We start from the raw sequence: 18,218 nt of genomic DNA, 5'->3' as shown, positions 1-18,218 counted from the left end.
AAGGCCAGGGGGTCTGTATAAAACCCTTGACCATCAAGCTGACATTTGGGAATCACTGCTCTAGAAGAACACAAAATAAATCTGAATTCCCCTTTACATGACTGTCCTTCAAATATCTAATAGTAATTGTCACATTTCCACTAAGTCTTTTATTCTCCAGGCTAAAAATTCCAAGCCCTTTCAACAATCACTCATCAAACATGGTTTCCAAACCTGTCAAATCTCTGGTTGCTGTCCTCTGGATGCACTCAGGTTGTTCTGTTTATTTGCAATAATGGAGAAGTATCATAGCATAGATAATCCAAATTAATCCTTCTTTGCCTCTGAAATGTTTCTTAGTACTTTCATATGAATATGGGCATCTCTGCTAAACCTTGAATTCCCGATACTTCAAATTAAAATTTTAAACTCTCCTTGTCAAGAAGCATTCTGATGTCCGGGTTCTTCATCACACTGCTACTTCCTCTGTGGTACACTTCATCTTGGGACAGAGAAGAGCCTCTCTCAGAGTAATTCAGAGGACTAAATTAAGCAGAACTACCTTGTTATCCATGCCTCGCTACCCTCCTGCCTCTCTTTATCTCTAGAGAAGTTGTTTTGATATAAAAGAAGGATTCTTCAGTCTTCTTTAAAGTTACAGAGGTATAAAACACAATCACATCACAAAAAAAGACATTCAGATAGTCTATGAACAAACAGACTTAATTCAGTGCCACATATTTACTCACCAATGGTTTATTGTGCACATTATGGGTGTCACCATAGTAGGCTAGGAGGTTACAAGAAGGAATAAGGCAGACTTCTAAGCATCAGGAGGTCACAATCTAGTCAGGAAGACAGCATATTCACTTGTCAAATATTTATAGAGAGTCTACTATATGCTAGACATTTGGGAAATACATCAGCAAATAAAACATTCAAAAATACCTAGCCTTATGGAGCAGTTGTCAGGAGGGATCAGTCCCTGGAGAAGGGCATCATGCTTGGTAAAAATACAGGGTCACTGAAAACAAGGAAGAACCTCAATGAGATGGACTGACACAGTGGCTGCAATGATGGACTCAAGCATAACAATTGTAAGGATGGCACAAGACTGGGTAATGTTTCGTTCTGTTGTACACAGGGTCACTACGAGTCAGAACCGACTCGATGGCACCTAACAGCAACAACAACAACAACATGGAACTTGTATTCCAGATGGGAAGATGATAAACAATTAAAATTATAAATAAATGAATTATATAGTATGTTAGATGATAAAAAGAGCCTGGATGGCACAAGCAGATTGTGTGCGATTGGCCACTAGCCTAAAGGTTGGCAGTTCAAACTCAAAACGCTGGCAGCTCAAACTCACTCAGTGGCTCTATGCAAGAAAGGCCTGGTGAACTGCTTCCATAAAGACTCCAACCAAGAAAACCCTAAGGAGCAGCTCTTCTCTGTAACACATGAGGCTGCCATGAATTGAAATCAACTCAACGGCAACAGGTTTGTTTTGGGTTTTTTTTTTGGGGGGGGGTGGGGGGAGTTAGATGATTAATGGAAACTAACAAAGCAGAGTAAGGGGTAACAAAAATACTGGTGGGAGTGGAAGACAAGTTGAGATTTTTAAATGCAGTGGTCAGAGTAGGCCTTATTAAAAACTGGTATTTGAACAAATATTCGAAAGAGCTAAGTGGGTAAACATGCAGATATTTGGGGGAAGAACATTCCAGGCAAAGTGAATACTCAGTGCAAAAGCCCTGTGGCAGAAGAGTGCCTGGCCTATTTGGGAAACAGCAAGGTGGTCAGTGGAATTAAAGCAAAGTGAGCATGGGAGACAGGAGCAGATTAGGTCAGAAAAGTAATGGGGTGGGGGTAGAAGAGTTCATACAGGCTTTTGTAGGTCATAATAAGGACATTGTCTTTTATTTTGAATGAAATGGAAAACCACCACAGTTTTGCACCAAAATGTTGCTGTTGTTAGGTGCCATCGAGTCGGTTCCGACTCATATCGACCCTATGAACAACAGAACAAAACACTGCCCAGTCCTGCACCATCCTTACCATCGTAATTATGCTTGAGCCCACTGTTGTAGCCACTGTGTCAATCCACCTCGTTGAGGGTCTTCCTTTTTTCCACTGACCCTGTACTTTGCCAAGCATGGTGTCCTTCTCCAGGGACTGATCCCTCCTGACAACATGTCCAAAGTATGTAAAACACAGTCTCGCCATCCACGCTTCTAAAGAGCATTCTGATTGTACTTCTTCCGAGACAGATTTGTTCATTCTTTTGGCAGTCCGTGGTATATTCGATATTCTTCGCCAATACCACAATTCAAAGGCGTCAATTCTTCTTTGGTCTTCCATATTCACTGTCCAGCTTTCACATGCATATGATGTGATTGAAAATACCATGCCTTGGGTCAAGCGCACCTTAGTCTTCAAGGTGACATCTTTGCTTTTCAACACTTTAAAAAGGTCCTTTGCGGCAGATTTGCCCAATGCAATGCATCGTTTGATTTCTTGACTGCTGCTTCCATGGCTGTTGATTGTGGATCCAAGTAAAATGAAATCCTTGACAACTTTAATCTTTTCTCCGTTTATTATGATATTGCTCATTGGTCCAGTTGTGAGGATTCTTGTTTTCTTTATGTTGAGGTGCAATACATACTGAAGGCTGTGGTCTTTGATCTTCATTAGTAAGTGCTTCAAGTCCTTTCCACTTTCAGCAAGCAAGATTGTATCATCTCCATAACGCAGGTTGTTAATGAGTCTTCCTCCAATCCTGATGTCCCATTCTTCTTCGTACAGTCCAGCTTCTTGGATTATTTGCTCAGCATACAGATTGAATAGGTATGGTGAAAGGATACAACCCTGACAAACACCTTCCCTGACTTTAAACCAGTCAGTATCCTCTTGTTCTGACCAAACAACTGCCTCTTGAAGTATGTAAAGGTTCCTCATGAGCACAATTAAGTGTTCTGGAATTCTCATTCTTTGCAATGTTCTCCATAATTTGTTATGATCTACACAGTAGAATGCCTTTGCATAGTCAATAAAACACAGGTAAACATCCTTCTGGTATTCTCTGCTTTCAGCCAGGACCCATCTGACATTAGCAATGATATCCCTGGTTCCACGTCCTCTTCTGAAACCAGTCTGAATTTCTGGCAGCTCCCTGTCAATATACCGCTGCAGCCGCTTTTGAATGATCTTCAGCAAAACTTGGCTTGCGGGTGATATTAATGATATTGTTCTATAATTTCCACATTCGGTTGGATCACCTTTCTTGGGGATAGGCATAAATATGGCTCTCTTCCAGTCAGTTGGCCAGAAAGCTGTCTTCCATATTTCTTGGCATAGACGAATGAGCACCTCCAGCACTGCATCCATTTGTTGAAACATCTCGATTGATATTCTGTCAATTCCTGGAGCCTTGTTTTTCACCAATGCCTTCAGAGCAGCTTGGACTTCTTCATTCAGTACCATCGGTTCCTGATCATATGCTGCCTCCTGAAATGGTTGAACATCGACTAATCCTTTTTCGTATAATGACTCTGTGTATTCCTTCCATCTTCTTTTGATGCTTTCTGTGTTGTTTAATATTTTCCCCATGGAATCCTTCACTATTGCAACTTGAGGCTTGAATTTTTTCTTCAGTTCTTTAAGCTTGAGAAACATCGATCGTGTTCTTCCCTTTCGTTTTTCTATCTCCAGCTCTTTGCACATGTCATTATAATACTTTACTTTGTCTTCTCTAAGTACCCTTTGAAATCTTCTGCTCGGTTCTTTTACTTCATCATTTTTTCCTTTTGCTTTAGTTCCTTGACGTTTGTGAGCAAGTTTCAGAATCTCCTCTGACATCCATCTTCATCTTTTCTTTCTTTCCTGTCTTTTCAATGACCTCTTGGTTTCTTCATGCATGATGTCCTTGAAATCATTTCACAACTCGTCTGGTCTTTGGTCACCAGCATTCAATGCATCAAATCTATTCTTCAGATTATCTCTAAATTCAGGTGGGATATAGGTCATATTCTGGCTCTTGTAGACTTGCTCTAATTTTGTTCAGTTTCAGCTTGAACTTGCATATGTGCAGTTCATGGTCTGCTCCACAGTCAGCCCCTGGCCTTGTTCTGATTGATGATATTGAGCTTTTCCATCAACTGTTTCCACAGATGTAGTGAATTTGATTCCTGTGTGTTCCATCTGGCGAGGTCCATGTGTATCACCGCCATTTATGTTGGTGAAAGAACGTATTTGCAATGAAGTCATTGGTCTTGCAAAATTCTGTCATTCGATGGCATTGTTTTTATCACCAAGGCCATATTTTCCAACTACTGATCCTTCTTCGTTTTCAAATTTTGCATTCCAATCACCAGTAATTATCAATGCATCCTGATTGCGTGTTCAATCAGATTGTAGCAGCTGATAAAAATCTTCTATTTCTTCATCTTTGGCCTTAGTGGTTGCTGCGTAAATTTGAATAATAGTCGTATTAACTGGTCATCCTATCACTGACAGCATTGTACTTCAGGATAGATCTCGAAATGTTCTTTCTGATGATGAATGCAACACCATTCCTCTTCGAGTTGTCATTCCTGGCATAGTAGACTATATATGACTGTCTGATTCAAAATGGCCAATACTAGTCCATTTCAGCTTACTAATGCTTAAGATATTGATGTTTATGTGTTCCATTTTATTTCTGACAATTTCCGATTTTCCTAGATTCATACTTAGTACATTCCAGGTTCCGATTATTAATAGATGTTTGCAGCTGTTTCTTCTCATTTTGAGTCGTGCCACATCAGCAAATGAAGGTCTCGAAAGCTTTACTCCATCCACTTCATTAAGGTTGACTATACTTTGAGGAGGCAGCTCTTCCCCAGTCATCTTTTGAGTGCCTTACAACCTGGGGGCTCATCTTCTGGCACTATATCAGACAACGTTCTGCTGCTATTAATAAGGTTTTCACTGGCTAATGCTTTTCAGAAGTAGATTGCTAGGTCCTTCTTCCGAGTCTGTCTTGTCTGGAAGCTCAGCTGAAACACAAGCCCCCACAGTACAAGAAACTGACAGACACATGGGGGTACAGCAAAATAGTGACTTCATATATATTCTCTTTTAAAAGGGTCATTCTGGTACCTATATTGAAAAAAAACTGCAGAACAAGAGTGTAAGCAGGAAGACCACTTATAAGGCTACTGCAGTAAACCAGGTGAGGTACTGAGATATGGTAGTGGCTTGGATGATAGAGGAAGCAGGAAGGGAAAGAGAAGTAGTCAGGTTTTAGATAGCTACAATGCAGTGAGATTGTTTTTTAATAAAAGATGCTAAGGCAGCACAGAGGAAGGAACAATAATTCCACTAGAGGAAGGATTTGTAGCCCAAGTGACAGCTTAGCTGAGTCCTGAAGAATAAGGAAAATAAAGCAGGAAGGACAATCCTGAGAGGAACCAGCATGGAGTCCTTGGTGGCCAAAAGAAATACAGGGCTTGATCCTTTCCCTGAGGGAACTTACAGTGTCACTATGGAGAGAAAATAGTTAATCACTCCACTTGTTACTAGAATCAAAACTGACAGAGGGAGTTCGGATTGCAGAAATAAACAATAATGCTAGCAAGCTATCCAGAAGACACAAAAGTAGCAGAAAATGTAGGGAAAGGGATCTCAGTTCACAAAAAATCCAAAGGACCATCCCAACGGTTTTGTCAACCTTACACTGGCCCCAAATCACCACTCAAGGTTCCTGAAATCTTATGCTCTATCGCTATTCCTACCAACAAACCAAACAGGTACTCTGCCAAGGGAAGCCAACTAACCAGCCAGAGTCAGGTAAAACAATTGCAGCATTTGTTTCTCAGAACATCTAACATCTCCAACACTCACGACTCAAAACTTAAGCTTAACTTTGTTTATACTCTGAACCTTCTTTTGCTAGTTTTCTCCATTCTCCCCCACCTCTGAAACAGTGGTACAACAGGGAAGATTATTTTCCTCCCTTTCCTATTTTGCATTCATTCTTATCTCCTTCTATATCCCAAATCTTAGCATATCCTCTTTTCTCCTCAGCAAAGCGAAAAACATCCAAAATAGAACAGAAGATGCTTCAGGGCCTCGTTCTCCCCTACCCGAGATTACCTTCATCCACCCTTCTGTCATCATATGAAGTCACCTTCCCCGAGCACCTCAAAAGAAATCTAGCATTTCCACCTGACAGCCCCTAAAAAAATGCAAGGAAGCATGACCTGCTGTTAAGCTAATTTCAAAATAAAACTGATAGTTAACATTTACTGAACGCCTAGTTAATGCCAGGCACTGTTTTAGCCGCATAATCTATACATCCACCCTAAAAAGTAGTACTGTTATTACCCCAATTGAAGCAGACACAAGTGACAAGATCATGCTCACACAACTAGTCAACAGGGGAGCCAAGATTCGAACCCAATGTGCCTATCTCCAGATTCCATGCTCTTAACTACTACTGCACACAAGGACTGATTAACCAGTAAGCATGGTATGCACCGGTTTACATTGTATTTACTTGCTAATCTGTGGTAAGCAATTTCACGTGGGTTTCACCACACCTTCAGTGTGGTGGTGGAGAAGTGAAATTGTGCACTGCAGATTGGTGGGAAGGTACAACTGGGGCCATATGTACTTGCTTAAGGAGCCCTGGTGGCACAGCGGTTAAAGTGATCAACTAACTGAAAGGTCAGCATTTTGAAACCACCAGCCACTCCACAGGACAAAGATGCAGCAGTACGCTTCCGTAGAGAATTATGGACTTCGAAGCCCTATGGGGTTGCTATGAGTTGGAATCAACTTGACAGCAGTGGGTTTGGTACCCTGCTTATTGAGTAGCCTAGTTCTGAGTCTGCACATCAATGTGGGTTCAGAATTATCTCTATCACTTCTTCCCTTTGTCTAGACCAGGAGAGTATGACCTTTCAGAGCAGCAGCTTGCTAAGTTTTCTTTTTATACCTTCCCTTTGTGGGGAGAGACACGTGGCTGCCTGGTCTCACCATGCCGTCCCCAGAATGAAGACTGGCAGCAAAGATGAATCCAGAACAGCTCAGGGAATATGCATCTAAGTGCCTGGTTCCTGGAGGCAGGCCAAATGGGAGGAGGAGGAGTTGTGCTCCACTTTTGTTCCCACCAGCTCTTTCACTAACTCTTTCTAATCACAGTGGTCCTGACAAATACGAGTTTATATGGGTTTATATAGTGAAGCAAAAGTCACCGTAAAAATAGTCACTAATAAATTGTTTGCTTAAAAAATCCATTTCCACATAGGACTAGCATCTATCTATTCCTTCAATGTCAATTAGAAACTTAAAGCCAGAAAAAGATTAAAATTTTTGTGAAGCTTATAAAAGTGATGAAAGAGAAGTGTTCAGATCACACACAAAGACACTAACATATGATGATCTAACAGAGAATAAAGTAAAAAATGAAAAAGAAAAATTTCACAACAATAATAAGTACTTCAAAATAGAATGATTTTGCATTAGAGTATTAAGAACATGCTCTCGGATATTTTTGTAAAAAAAAAAAAAAAAGAAAAAGAAAAAACTACACTTGATTTTACTCCTGTCTGGTTCTAGAATTAACTCATAGTTAAATAATTATCTACATTTTGTCATATTTAGACTAGCATGAAGTAATTTTCATAGTTTCTAGATTGATTCTTTAAGATAAAGTTTACAATTAATTTTTTTCTTTTTCCTTATTTACAATAAAATTTTGGTTCCTATTTTACCTCCTGTAATAGCTTTTTTATACACATCTTCCTTCCTCATTATGCTGTGAGCTCCATACTGTGAGCACACAGAAGCAGTGCAATAAACATTCATTAAATTGAATTGAAGTAAAATCAAGAGGAGACATATCACACCATAAGGCCATAATGTCTAACACTTATCAGTTAACTCTTTAGCAGGTATTGAATTATACAGAGATAATGCCAAGAATGATACAAAGGATAAATGCAAGAGTGGGGTCTGGGGCCAACATGAGGAGAATTCCAGCCAGTGAGAGGTAGAATAAAGACAGAGGTTCTTCAACTATTATCCAGGGTGTACCTCAGCCATGACATTCAATGTCACCCTCTTGCTAGAGCCTGTCACGGCTATTCCTGCACCTCCCAAGTCAAACCTAGTCAGCATCCCACAAAGATCCCTGGCACTTTTGATAGAAGACTTCTAGTTAAGCTGACCATTCCATAATTATAGCTACTACACTCTCTGAGTACCAAACACCATGCTAAGTAAGTGCTGTCCATTTCACCTCCAAAATATTCGTGTGTTCTAATTTTTCCCCCTCCACCTTGGGATTAAACATTTCAGGGAGGAGGGGTAGTGGACAAGAAAATAACAGACAGGGCAAGAAGCTGAAAGTAAAGAGGTGATTTCTTGTATCCTCTTTACTATTCTGGAGGTGTCACCTTAGAGGAGGGTCCGCAGCAAAAGATAATGACTAGAGTAAAAACGGTGATGTGGGATGCTTAGAAATGGAAAAGGACGGAGCTGGTGCTTCAGAATCTCTTTTAGCTCCCATGAAGGAAGGAAGCACTCCGGAAATTCCCACTTCCTCTGTGAAGTAGCACAGAGTTAGCCAAGGTCTTCAGGGAAGACCATCTAAGTCCCAAGTGAGATGGAAATTTCAGCAAGCATTAGGGGAACCCTCTGTGCCTTTAGGGGCTGCATAGGTAGAAAGTGATGATATTGAACAAGATGAGATGATCACATTGCCTGGGAACAGCACACCACAAATTTAATCAACCACAGATTTTAACATGAGAGTCTGGAGAGTACCTAGTGTATAGCACAAGGACCTCCATGGATATAAAATCCTTTCCCCTATTGTCCCAAGGACACATCAGCTTTCCACTACAACCATATGTCATATTAAAACCAGTGAAACCAGTTACCATTGAGTCAATTCCGACTCTTGGTGACTCCATGTATGCCAAAGTAGAACTGTGTTCCACAGGGTTTTCAATTGCTGGTTTTGCAAAAGTAGATCACCAGGCCTTCGTCTAAGGCACCTCTGGTGCAACTCAAACCTCCAACCTTTCATTTAGGAGCCAAGCACATTAAACATTTACACCACCCAGAGAATCCTAGATGCCATATTGAGGACAAGGAAATGTGATTATAATATTCAGTATAACATTATGATCATTTACTACGAAGACTCTGAGTTTACATGTAAGAAAGTCACTGGCTAAGTCCAAGTTTCCAACCACCCCACAAATAATACTCATTATATAGCTGGATGCAGGCCTGTAAGAAAGGATAATTCAGTTATAAAAATAATGTTAAGGTTTATCATATGTATTAGTCTCCTATTGCTGCTGCAACAGCAATTGATGTAGGCAATCAGTCAGTGTGGCTGAATACCCCAAGTCTTTTATCCTTCTGAAGCACTAGCAAGAAGTTCTCCCACCACATTTTTTACTTTCTCTCCAGAGCAGGCTTTCCTGACACTTAATCTCCTAATTTTAGCACCTTCTGCAATCTGGATAGGCTGAGAATTTCTCAAATCATCATGTCCTGGTTCCTTTTTGCTTAACAGTTATTCCCTCAATCTATCTCTTTCCTCTCACATTTTACTATAAGCGCCAAGAATAAAGTAGGTCACACCTTCGACACTGCTTGGAAATCACATCAGCTAAATATCCAAGTTCACTGTTTACAATTTTTGCTTTCTACATAACTGCAGGACACAATTCAGCTAAGTTTTCTGCCACCATATAACAAGGATCTTCTTTCCTCCAGTCTACAATAACATGTTGATCACTTCCATCTGAGCCCTTACTGGCAATACCTTTAATGTCGATATTTCTACCAACTGTCTGCTATGACAATTTATGTACTCTCTAAAGTGATTCAGGCTTTCTCCACCACACTCTTCAGCTTCTTCTGAGCCCTCATTAGTAGGGTCACTAACATCCATATTTCTACTAACAGTCCATTCAAGGCAATCTAGGCTTTCCTATCATGCTCATCAAAATTCTTCTAAGCCTCTGCCCACCACTCCTTTCCACATTGTTTTAGGTATTAGTTTCTTACTGCTGCTGTAACAAATCACCTCAAACTTAGTGGCTTAAAAAATACAAATTTATCATCACACAGTTCTGAAGGTCAGAAGTCCAAAATTAATCTCACAGGCTAAAAAAAAGGTGCTGGTAGGGCTGTGTTCCATCTGAAGGCTCTAAGGGAAAATCCATTTTCTTGCCTTTCCTAGCTTCTAGAGGATGCCCACATTACTTGGCTTGTGGATCATTTCCGTCTTCAAAGCCAGCAAAGGCTGGTATAGTCTTTCTCACAACACATCACTCTGATACTGATTCTTCTACCTCCTCTTCCACATTGAAAGGACACTTGTGATTTTATGAAGCTCATTCAGATAATCTAGGAACATCTCTTTATCTTAAGGTCAGCTGAGTAGTAACCTTAATTCCACCTTCAACCATAATTTTCCCAGAATTTCCCCTTGTAATAAAACATGACATATTCACAGGTCCCAGGAATTAGAACATGACCATTTTGGGGGTATTATTATTATGCCCACTACAACATATCTTTATATAACAATAAATTTTCAACTCTGTTATGTTAATATGGCCTGCATTCAAATTGTGACGTTGGCAAAAAATATTGACTATGCCATGGACTGCCAGAAGAATGAACAAAGAATTTGAGGTGAAATAAAACCAGAATTCTCCTTAAAAGCAAGAATGGCATGACTTCAGCTCGCTTACTTTGGACACTTCACCAGGAAAGAACAACTGCTGGAAAAGGACATCATGGCCGGTAAAGTAGAAGGTCAGTGAAAATGAGGGAACCCTCAATGAAATGGATACACAATACCCACAACAATGGACTCAAACATACTCTAGTCTCTGCTTTCCTCATTTGCGGCATTTCATGTCACAACTCCTATGTCTCCACTACTTCTGGACTTATTTCAGTTTGTCAAATGGATCATGCTCATTCCAGGCTCAGGACCTTTGTTACTGTGTTACTCAGTAACACAGGACCTGTATTACTCTTCCTCTCCCAACCCCACAATCTCTTTTCCAGATTACACTTACTTATCCTTCAAATTTTAGCTTAAATGTCTGTGTTTTCAAAGACAGTTTCCCTGATCCTGTGACTCTCCAAATTAGAATATTTATTGTTGTTGTTGTTAGATGCCATCAAGTTGGTTTCAACTCATGGCAACCCCATGTACGACAGAACAAAACACTGCCAGGTCCTGTGCCATCCTCGTAGTCTTTGCTATGTTTGAGCTCATAGTTGTAATCGCTGTGTCAATCCATCTCATTGAAGGTGTCTCTCTTTTTTGCTGATCCTCTACTTTACCAAGCATGATGTCCTTCTCCAGGGACTGGTCCCTTCTGATAACATGACCAAAGCATGTGAGATGAAGTCTTGCCATCTCCACTTCTAAGGAGCATCCTGGCTGTATTTTTTTTGAAGACAGGTTTGTTCATTCTTCTGGTAGTCCCTGGTATATTCAATATTCCCCACCAACACCATAATTCGAAGGCATCAATTCTTCTTCAGTGGAATTCATTGCCTAGCTTTCGCATGCATATGAGGCGACTAAAAATACCACGGCTTGGTGCACTTAAGTCCTCAAAGTGACATCTTTCTTTTTTAACACCATCTAAATTAGAATACAGGTGCCCATCATATCCTAAAATTTTCTTCATATCAGTTACCTAGATGGTAATTAAATGATTGCTTATATAGTTATTTAAGAGAAATTTTAAGGTACTATAAAGGCATTTTTTTTATAAAGGCAAAGGTATGTTCTAATTTCATTAGTCATATACCTAGCACCTAACAGAATAGTAGTTGTACAATAAAATTTATTTGAATGCATGAACATGTCTCATTTAATCCTCCTAACAACATACATTTTATACTTCAGGGTCCTGAAGCTCAGAAAAATTAACTCCACTGTAATAATACAACTAATGAGATGCCACCTAGGTCTATCTGGTTTCCAAGCCCATTTCTTAATCACTGTGCTATTCTATTCTACCAGGGTACCAATGGCCACTACCCAAAAGTCCATAGATGCTAAGTGACCATCATACTGAAGACAAGTAGTCACCCCACTCCTATCTGTTCTTCCTTAACACAGTTACCTTTGCCTACTAAAGTCAATGACCCACCACCAAACATTCTGTTTCATTCCTGTTTTTTGAAACACTGGCATAAGAGTAGACCTGTGCATATTTCTTTCCTTTAAAATCTTTAAAATAATTACTAAACTTAGTTTAAAATTACCAACTCTGGGGAAAAAAAGTGTTTTGGATTTATCTACTTCTTTTGCAGAGATTAATAAGATTATAAAATCTGTGAACACTTCAGAAGAAGTTTTATTAAACAATTTACTTTGTGAACCCGGCCAAATGAATTGTTGAAATCAAAGATCTGAAAATTGTGGTAATGCTGCTAGAAAGTACTAGAACTGTGCTTCTGTATGCCCTCATTCTTGGTCTCTCATTTACACAGAGGGAAGAACATTATTATGATCATTATCTCAAAAAATATTTCCTAGGCCTTAAAATAAGATAGGTAAAATTCTATTTATAACTGTGCTAGTTCTTACAATTTCAGACCTTATAGCTTTTCATAGCACTTTTCATTGTCAGCATTCAGTTTTTTTATTTTTAAAAAATATATAATAGATATATTTTTGTGGCTATGAGTCAGATTATAGCTACAAAATTATATTCAATGACTTAGGACATCTTGCTGTAGATTTCAAATTGTTGCCCAGACACTCTTCTCTTTAGAAATTTATTTCAATTGGCACAAATTAAAAGCTGCACTTATTAATGGGTGGTCTAATTTACCATCTTATTACTTAGATTTCCTAAGCAGCTTTAAATGAAATTTCAACAACAGCAAAACAATTTTAGTGACACTATGACTTTTTTTTTATGACTGCTGTTGTGATAAAAACAAGGTATGACTTTGCATACATTTTTACTTGTTCTTTATTATGTGTATGTTGAGATTTCTTTATTTTAAAGCTAAGAGACAGAAGAAGATAGTTATATTATTACCAGAGAACTCTTATGTTTCAAATTCTCTTCCATCTATTTGGAACAAATTTGATAACACAAAGAAACATATCTCATAGGTTCATACAAAATCTGAGAGCTATCTCACAGGCTTGTATAATTTGGTACTACTCCCACTAAGGCATTTTACACACTCTACAAAAATACCTGTGGTACCCTCAATTCACTAGAAACCAAATCTATAAAATCTTCAGATTCTGAAAGCTTCTGTCTCTCTAAAGCCTATGGAATCCCAGTGAAGCAGCAGGAGTCAGACTGACTTCCCAACAATTTTCATATCCTAGTGGCAGAGAAAAACCTTTCCAAGGTAATTCTACCTTTCAGAACCACCATGTAGGGCTGAAGGCCCACCTGTCGTTGATTTTAGAACCCAAAGCTTAGGATAAGAGAAATTACTATTAGTGCACAACCAATACATCAGAACACAGCAGGCATTAAATACTTGTTGATTGATTGACTGCATGAAATACAGTTCATAATTTACCAAGAAATAAAATCTTATATCATTAAATCTGATAAACTGTACTTGTTAGGCATTTACTGTCTAAACATTGGTCTTGGTACTAACAAGGAAATAAAGTCAATAAATTAAGCATATGTATTGCTATCTAGTCAACTGTGGATCATTCAAAGAGAATGTATTTCATGACCCTTATCTATTTGGAACACGATGCCTAACTGGAAGAAGCTGGCTATTGAAGTCAAAATGAATTTAAGCTAAAATAAATACTAAACATTCTTTTAAAAAATTAACCAGACTACATCCTAGTAACTCTGTAATTGTCTACCATAAGGAGACAAAATGTGTCGTCCTAAAGGTTTCTATTTGTGACAGCCCAGGCACTTAAAACGCTAGGAATAACATTAATAAAATGAAAAAGACCTTTGAAATGTTAAGGGCACTTCATCACCATTTATTTATTGGGCTTCTGTAAAGCTTCCTACTTACTCAAGTAGGCAGTTTTGAAATAAATTTGTTTCCAGTTCACAGAGGCTGAAAATCAGACATAAAAAAAAAAAAAAAAAACAGCTGCTTAACCCTCATGACCCTTCTAGTCAACTCCGTGAAATTTCGCTGACAGTCTAGCTTTACTTCCTTTATGAGCTTTGGTAATTGTTTCTGAAGGATTCAAGACACAAGGAAAAATAAAGCTTTAAACAAACGAAGTATCATCATAAATATTTGTCATAATAATCATATTTGGTAGGCTCAAAATAATTAAAACAAAGTTACATTTTTATGTAAAGGTAAACTTGTTTTAAATAAATGCAACACATGTCAATTTCCTCCTTTCTCAACTATAGGCTTTGCTGTGTTACTGTCCACGGTGACACATACTGGCGGTACCAGGCAACAACATCACTACAGAAACATTCCAGTTTTATTTTACGCCTATTTCTTGATGGCAGATTTGCCAAAGTGGTTTTATTTTGCATACCCAAGCCTCTAATAATGATGAGTTGTACTTCTTTTGACCCATGGTACCCAACTCACAAAAGAAAAATCTGGGTGAGGAGGAGGAAAGATGCTTTAGTTCATCAGATATACGAAGCCAAATTCCATTTCTCTCTTGCCTTCATCAATACTTCACCATATGTGGGACTAGTCTTTGTGTACTTGTTTAGCAACCTTTTAGAAACCAAGCAATCTTTAAAAGCTTTGGTAAATCAAAGTTGAAGGTTTGATGAATTAGAATTTGCTTCTGACTATACAACAGGTTTGGAAACTCTAGTGGTGTAGTGGTTAGGTGCTACAGCTGCTATCCAAGAGGTCAGCAGCTCGAATCCACCAGGCACTCCTTGGAAACTCTGTGGGGCAGTTCTACCCTGTCCTATAGCGTCACTATAAGTTGGAATTGACTCAACCGCAGTGGGTTTGGTTTTTAGTTTTTATACAACAGGTTTAGTATAATTTAAAAGGTAGCAAATGTCCATCAACTTCAAAAAAGAAGTTTTTTAAAAACATCCTAAGTATAGAATTGATGGTGATACTACATATACTTCTAGATTAACACTGACTTGAAATATTCCAAATAAATTTTAAGAGAATATCATTCCCCCTCTCTTCTCGTTGGTGAAGAGGGAAGAACCATGATCTTTCAGGGTTGAATCTTGTCTCATATACAGTGTAATATACACTGTAATATACAGTAGATAAAAGTCCTGAGACTTTTACAGTAGATAAAAGTCCTAAGAGATATTAATTTTTCCAGAAAGCCACCTACATAAAGAAATTCCTCCCATCAGGGCACCACTGTACAGAAACTTTCAGATAGCAGTGTTTTAACTAAGATTAAGCTATCCTGTTTTCTACCTGAATCCATTTCACCCAAATGAGGTGTTTGTGTTATAATTTATTGTTCCCCTGACTCTAAAATCAACCATCTGCCATCGGAATTTCTGTAGGGTAATTAAGGGACTATCCATTAGAACTGGCAAGAGTACAAAGTAAGAAGGAAGATGGGGGCTGGAGGAGGGAGAGCCAAGCCACGTAAAAAGAGATGGAAGGTGTGTGTCTCAGGCTGACCCATCCACACTTCAGCCCGGATATTGTCATCCAGCAGACAAAACAGAAGTTAGGAGGAGGATGAGACCAACTCCTCCGGGGTTATCCAAACTGAAGCCGCACAGGGGACTCAGCACGCTCTTCATACCTTGAAAGAGAAAGGCTTTCGTCCCATTATGTAGCCCAGAGACCTGGCGCACTCCAGTCGTGGACTCCCCAAGTTCTAACTCTGTTAAGACGTCAATCTGTAGGGAGGGGTCCACACCAAGCCCCAAAGCTGGTGGCAGGTTGGGGTGGGGGAGAGAAAGAAAGAAAGAAAAAAGCTCCATCAAAATTCAAGCCTCTTCCTTTGGGGCAGCAAAGAACCACATCTTCGCGACAACATTGGAAACTGACAAGAGGCGACTCCCCTCCTCCGCCGCCAAGAGCATTACCTGTGATCAGCAGCCAAGCTTTAAATAGCGGAGCACCCAGTCCCGTTTCCCTGACCTACTTTAGAAGCCCTCTCGGTGCAAAGTTCCCCCTCGGCCCTCAGACCCTGCACTAAGGGTGTGACCCACCTTGCCTTCTCCACGCAAAACACACACAGAAAAATCCAAACCCAAACCCACCCCCCACGCCAACCTTCCCACTCCAGACCTACTTCAGGTCCCAGAAAAGCGAGGCTTCCCCTAGCTAGCCGGGACTGCCCCCGGCGGGGGCCATCCCCTTCCCCGCCACGACCCTGCGGCCACTCACCTGCTCCGAGACCGAAGATCAAACAGAATGTTCTCAGTAACACTCGAGACTCCATGGTGTGGCTCTGCTCAGTCCATCGTCTTCCTCTTTAAAAATAAAAACCGAAAAGCTTCTTGGAATAAAGCGGGAAAATAGGGTTTGCCTCTTCTGCTGCTGCCTCGGATCTACTGATTAGGAGGATTAATATGATTTGGTTGCCTAAGAAGAAAAGGCGAGCACAGCCCAGGCGAGTGAAGAACTTAGACCCTCCAATGCGCACATCATTCCCACACGCAGAGCCGAGGCGGCGACGCCGGCTGGGAGGGTGGCCCAGAGGGAGGGGTCGGGCTCGCCTCGGAGCTGCTCCGCCGGGGAATTAGCGGCCGAGCAGAAGGGAAGCAGCCGGAGGCACGCACATCTGGAAGAGGGGCGGCCCCCAGAAAGTAGCGGGGGCCTTGGACCGCCCCGCACCCCCTACGGTCTTTTGCGCTGCGCGAACCTGTAGTAAAGGCAGAGACAATGGAGAGAGCGCCCGGAGACGCGCGGAGGAGAGACTGCTCCTCCGGGGAAGGAGGGGCGAGCCGGGGGAGGCGGGGAGAGGAGGAGCAGGGAGGGACCGCGGAGGGCGAGGCCCGGCGCTCGGTGCCCCTCTCCCGCACGGGCTCCTCGGTCACCCAGCCCGCTCTAGCGACCCCAGAGCAGCTGCAGCCTCCTCCCTCCGCCCTCCCCCTCTCGCTGACCCCGGGCAACGCCAACCTCCTTTCGGGATCTAAAGATCTGAATTCAAGGTGCTAAGTTGATACGCTGTCTTTCCTGAATTTCGGGCGCGTGTCTTGAAAGGCAGCCTGAGAGAGTGAAAGGACCACCCAGCCGCAGAAGGCGAGGCTAAAAAGAGCCGCGCTAGCCCGCCCTTCAGGCAAAGGAGGGAAGCCCGCACAGCCCGTGGACTACAGCTTCGGAGCAGCCCCGGGGCGCAGGGGACTCCCACTCCCAGGCAGGCGTAGAAAGGCTTCCAAAGCACCCTAAACTCCCGAGATGGGGCTGGACAAAGTAGGGAGAGACAGGCTAGATAGCGAGCCTGAGAAGTCCCGGGAGCCCTGCTGGATGGGTTCCCTGCCCGGGGCGGGGCGCTGGAGAGCTTCCCCGGTGTGGACAGCGGAGAGGAGAACTTAGACCCGAGCTATGGGCAGCTGGGGGACCTCGCGCGCCCCCTGCCAAACAGCAACGCTGAAACCAGGTCGCCCGTTCTCCAAGACAAATGATAGGAGGCACGGGTAACAGCCAAGGTGTCTGCCCACGCCGCAAAGGATAGGTTGGTGGATGGACGGACGATAGATGATAGATAGATACGTAGAAAGGTAGGTAGGTAGCTAGACAGATAGATAGAAAAAATATGCAGAATGAGAAGACAGAGGTAAGATGAGGGAGAAGCGCCACAACACTATTGACCATACACATGCGGGCTCTCCCTGCCCTTCGCTAAGCAAGATTGGAATCGGGTCTGGAGCATAAAAATGAGATCGTTTGAGAACTATTTCTCAACAGGCAAAAGTATATTGAATGTCCATGGCGCATAATATTTTTCATTTTTCCAAGGGAAATTTTGAGTAACAACATTCACCTTTCATATTTAAAAAGTAAGTAAGAGTTTCAAAAGCAATTAAAATGTTAGTCTGTATAAGGATCCATTGGGCTTCTTAACCTTCTCTCAAAACAGTCCATCTGGACTTACCAGACGCCTGAAAATAGAGTCAGAAGTGCCTGCAGAGCAGTATGTACTATATTATACTACTATATGGGGGGGGCACGGATGATGAAGTAAAGGAACTAAGCAGAAGGTTTCAGAGTGGGGCTAGAGAAGACAAAGTCTTATGCTGACATATGCAAAGATCTGGAGATAGAGA

The 18,218-nt window shown here is 41.2% G+C and overlaps 1 protein-coding gene across 1 annotated transcript in view; it reads right to left on the bottom strand.

Annotated features, from left to right (window-relative positions):
- The window catches only part of NELL2 (neural EGFL like 2), a 392,904-nt gene extending 376,493 nt beyond the window's left edge, over positions 1–16,411 (bottom strand). Inside the window, exons 1-2 of the mRNA XM_010595995.3 lie at positions 16,336–16,411; positions 15,746–15,874 (exon numbers count right to left, since the gene is read on the bottom strand). Coding sequence (XP_010594297.2) covers positions 15,746–15,874; positions 16,336–16,390 — 184 coding nt within the window. The 5' untranslated portion in view covers positions 16,391–16,411. The remainder of the gene's footprint in view (positions 1–15,745; positions 15,875–16,335) is intronic.
- Positions 16,412–18,218: the final 1,807 nt, after the last annotated feature.

This window comes from Loxodonta africana, chromosome 4 (genome assembly GCF_030014295.1).
Source record: "Loxodonta africana isolate mLoxAfr1 chromosome 4, mLoxAfr1.hap2, whole genome shotgun sequence".
NCBI classification, from domain to species: domain Eukaryota; kingdom Metazoa; phylum Chordata; class Mammalia; order Proboscidea; family Elephantidae; genus Loxodonta; species Loxodonta africana.
The sequence above is the reverse complement of the archived record's forward strand: the minus strand, read 5'-3'. Positions and strand labels throughout refer to the sequence as shown.